The sequence below is a fragment of the Lottia gigantea genome (assembly GCF_000327385.1).
Source record: "Lottia gigantea unplaced genomic scaffold LOTGIsca_65, whole genome shotgun sequence".
Lineage (NCBI taxonomy): Eukaryota > Metazoa > Mollusca > Gastropoda > Lottiidae > Lottia > Lottia gigantea.
Window position 1 is genome coordinate 1,326,538 of NW_008710211.1, and position 4,798 is coordinate 1,331,335.

General features: G+C 36.6%; 1 protein-coding gene across 1 annotated transcript in view; it reads right to left on the reverse strand.

Moving 5' to 3' along the window:
• LOTGIDRAFT_220799 (hypothetical protein) overlaps positions 1-1,693 on the reverse strand; it is a 5,081-nt gene extending 3,388 nt beyond the window's left edge. The window contains exons 1-2 of the mRNA XM_009064810.1: positions 1,606-1,693; positions 164-283 (exon numbers count right to left, since the gene is read on the reverse strand). Coding sequence (XP_009063058.1) covers positions 164-283; positions 1,606-1,654 — 169 coding nt within the window. The 5' untranslated portion in view covers positions 1,655-1,693. The remainder of the gene's footprint in view (positions 1-163; positions 284-1,605) is intronic.
• Between the last annotated feature and the right edge of the window lie 3,105 nt (positions 1,694-4,798).

The window sequence follows — 4,798 nt, forward strand, 5'->3', positions numbered from 1 at the left end:
CAAATCCCCAAATCATAAAAAATGTATTCTCAGGCTTCCCACATTAGAAACTTTTATTTACCCCCACCATGACTATTGCTGTCTCAAATCCACCTGCACACTTGGATTCCCTCCCCCCTCTCAATGAGATATTTGGTACATCACTGAAAATAAGCATCCATACCTCTCCATGTTATTCGTGTCAAACAGGTGTCTTCTTCCTCTCGGCACTGGATCGTGGTTTTTACACATTTATCTCTGTTGTCTGGTTGGTTTTCACACACGTAACATTCTAATGCATAGCCTGCAAATAAAAACGTAACATTCTAATGCATAGCCTGCAAATAAAAACGTAACATTCTAATGCATAGCCGGAAAATACAGAACAAGCATCATAAACAACACATATTGTAGGGTCTAGAAGTCAAAGGCTAGTAAGGTATCATACCAGTAGTAAGTCATTTGGACAGGCACCTGGTAATTTCAATCCACCATTTGATTATTTGTGTATTTAAGTGTAATTTACAGTGATGTAACCTATTTTCGTGCATATAAGGATTCAACACTGAATTTCGTCAAAGTTAAAAAAACAGATTTTTTTTATGTCTTAGATGTTTCCTCAGATATTCTACAAAATAATTAAAATTGGTTTGTTTCGATTTTCTCTATGAATCCTTCACTTTGACCAATATTTAAAGAGCAACCAACTCGGCAACGGCGACAGAATGCGTCCCCCATTTTTCGTGTACAATGTTTGATCTATAAATAAATCGAGAAAAACACGTTGTATGGATACCGGGTGGTATAATTGACTACTCTTAGTATTTATCTTTAATATCAATTTATTATAACTAATGGCAATTCCTTCAAAGAACCATGATTTAAAAAAAAAATAGTGACTGGCAAAATAAGATACGTAGCATGATTTATTGCTAAAAGTCATTGAAACAACATAAGAATATGGCCTACATTGTGCTCCTTAGAATTTTTCTGCAGACACGGAATCCCCTATTATGACTTCATCTGTTGGACTACATTCTAACAGACGACACTTGGAATTTTGATTAAAGCTTGTGATTATAAGGAAATTCGGCCGATAAAAAAATGTGACGTTTGGTAATAACTGAAATCCGTCATTTTGTATTTGTCAAACTATACATTTTAACTTGCTTGAAATATTGGATTCCTTCTACTAGCTAACATTGTGCAGATAACACAAAATAAGCAAATGCTTAGGTCATAAATGTAAATTATTAATCATTTCCGGAGATGCACGAAAAATAGGTTAGCACGAAATTAGGTTACTCCACTGTACCAAAATAACAACGATATTACAGAAATTTTAATTGACTTCAGACCAAGTTGAAAAACTATATCGAGTTTTGAGATCTGTTTGTGTAACAAGTCATATCCTTATATCCTTATACTGGTTTTTATTTTTCGAATATATTCGTCAAAGGGCAACATAAAACTTTTGTAACATATTTATCTGTATTAGTCATTCAAAAGGTACGCCGCCATTTTGGTCCCATAAATACCTTAAAATTTAATTTACACCTGGATTTCAATAATAGAAATTTCATTAAAGGTAAACAGATCGAAATCAAAATGACAACTTCAGCTTACCTGTGGCTATAAAGCCTAAGAAACAGGTTAAAATTATCAAATTTGTCATATTGTTGTTATTTTTTAACCACCATCTTCCACCATTTCGTCAACTACAGCGACACGTACCTGCAATTAGTCAATCTAGGTCATAAGGGAGATAATTCAGTAGAGGTAAATCCCAGACTACAATTAAATTCTAATGTACTAATCTACGAAATTCCAAACCAATTCTCAATTCTTGCAAAACATTTTCCGAGTTTGAAAAAATGAAAGGTGTTTATATTCTGAGGAGGCGAAGCCAGAAGCCAACGGATTTTTCACATGTGTATATGTGGAAGGGGAAAAGGGGGAGGGGGCATGGCCCAATGCTCCACTCCTTAAATACCCCCTTGACAAAATGGTATAAATGGTATAGACTTCGTTTGTGGTCATCGTGATGCATACTGAAATTGTTGATGTGGTACAATTGCGAAATTGGTATGAGAGACCAGTAGGTCCAGAATATTATATGAACGTATGCTTATACGCAATGTATATTTACGTCGTTAAAAGATTGTAAGGAGGTTTTCCAAATATTGTATGTATACCGGGGTCACTGATAACTTAAATTTGCATCATTCCAATTTTCAATCAGAATTCCTGCAATTTCACTAAAACTAAATATTTGATGACGTCACTAATCGTGAAGGGCCATATGTGATAATGCATATTTGGCGATTACCGAGATGATATCAGTGTTCCCACATGAAACCAATTTATTAACATCTGTCTGGTGAATTACTTATGGACGCTTTGTGATCATCGTACGTGAGCAAAAGTTTGTCAAAATTTAGGTGCACCAACTTGAGGTATCGACTCGGTCCCAAATATCACATAGGCCTACATGTATATCTGTTACAGTGAAACAGGGCGGAAATATATCATGTTGAAAGAAGGGTTATACCTGTTATAATGATATACACATATCGAATTTATCTAATGGAGTTTTACGTTTGCTTGGGATTTCTGATAAAATCTTATTCAATGGGTGGCTCAGTGAGTTCGACGCTTGCTCGCTATCCTGAAGGTCCTGGGTTCAATTCCGGCATAGGTCGAGATGATACCTTCGGATTTTTCAACCCGTGTGAATGCAGGTGATACAGATAAGAGGGACTGACATGGAAAAAGCTTCTAGTTATTCGGATGGAACAATAAACCGTGGCCCCGTGTGCTACAGGATGTGTACGTTAAAGATCTCTCGACAGTTGGAAATCGAAAAAGAACAGGCTAATGCCGCTATTCTGGAAAAAATTCCCTCATTGCACCCTGCATGGCGTTGCCCGTCTTCAAATGCCCACATGGTGCAGAAAAGTAGGACATAAAACTCTATTCTTTTCATTTCATTTTTCCTAATTTAGGGATTATTAAAATACTCTTACAAACCCTCTCATACCTTGAATTGTAAATACATCACACAAAAGTTAGACTTCTAATTTTAATCAAAATAGCCTGGTCCATGTGATTTCATTAAGGTAACAACATGGGCTACTAAAAAGAAACAATGATTGCCCCGTCACCAATGAGAATAAAAAAATCAGCAGCTACCGTGGTGTAGTTGGCACTGAATAAAATGCACAAAAAACTGAAAGAGATTGACAGGCATTTTGTATCGTCTTGACATTTCCTTATGCATCGAGAAAGACTAAGTTGTTTTATGAACAGGACTGGTTTTACAAAATAGTTGCATTTTTCTGGAGAGACTTTGAAAGACATTTACAACTGGGTTGACTGGAATAGTGAGGAAAGATGACTTATTCAGTACCCATTTACAGCTGGGTTGACTGGAATAGTGAGGAAAGATGACTTTCAGTACCATTTACAGCTGGGTTGACTGGAATAGTGAGGAAAGATGACTTTCAGTATCATTTACAGCTGGGTTGACTGGAATAGTGAGGAAAGATGACTTTCAGTATCATTTACAGCTGGGTTGACGGGATAGTGAGGAAAGATGATTTTCAGTATCATTTACAGCTGGGTTGACTGGGATAATGAGGAAAGATGATTTTCAGTATCATTTACAGCTGGGTTGACTGGGATAGTCAGGAAAGATGACTTTCAGTATCATTTACAGCTGGATTGACTGGGATAGTCAGGAAAGATGATTTTCAGTACCATTTACAGCTGGGTTGACTGGAATAGTGAGGAAAGATGACTTTCAGTATCATTTACAGCTGGGTTGACGGGATAGTGAGGAAAGATGATTTTCAGTACCATTTACAGCCGAGTTGACTGGAATAATGAGGAAAGATGACTTTCAGTACCATTTACAACTGGGTTGACTGGGATAGTGAGGAAAGCTAACTTTCAGTACCATTTACAGCTGGGTTGACTGGGATAGTGAGGAAAGATGATTTTCAGTACCATTTACAGCTGGGTTGACTGGGATAGTCAGGAAAGATGATTTTCAGTACCATTTACAGCTGGGTTGACTGGAATAGTCAGGAAAGCTAACTTTAAGTACCATTTACAGCTGGGTTGACTGGGATAGTGAGGAAAGATGATTTTCAGTACCATTTACAGCTGGGTTGACTGGGATAGTGAGGAAAGATGATTTTCAGTACCATTTACAGCTGGGTTGACTGGGATAGTGAGGAAAGATGACTTTCAGTACCATTTACGGCTGGGTTGACTGGGATAGTGAGGAAAGATGACTTTTAGTACCATTTACAGCTGGGTTGACTGGGATAGTGAGGAAAGATGACTTTCAGTACCATTTACAGCTGGGTTGACTGGGATAATGAGGAAAGATGATTTTCAGTATCATTTACAGCTGGGTTGACTGGGATAGTGAGGAAAGATGACTTTCAGTGCCCATGATGTCATGATTACTGTTATTAAGACTGTCAAGATTCCTGTTATTAAGACTGTCAAGATTACTGTTATTAAGACTGTCAAGATTACTGTTATTAAGACTGTCAAGATTACTATTATTACGACTGTCATGATTACTGTTATTAATACTGTCAAGATTACTGTTATTAAGACTGTCAAGATTACTGTTATTAAGACTGTCATGATAACTGTTATTAAGACTGTCATGATTACTGTTATTAAGACTGTCATGATAACTGTTATTAAGACTGTCATGATTACTGTTATTACGACTGTCATGATTACTGTTATTACGACTGTCATGATTACTGTTATTAAGACTGTCATGATTACTCTTATT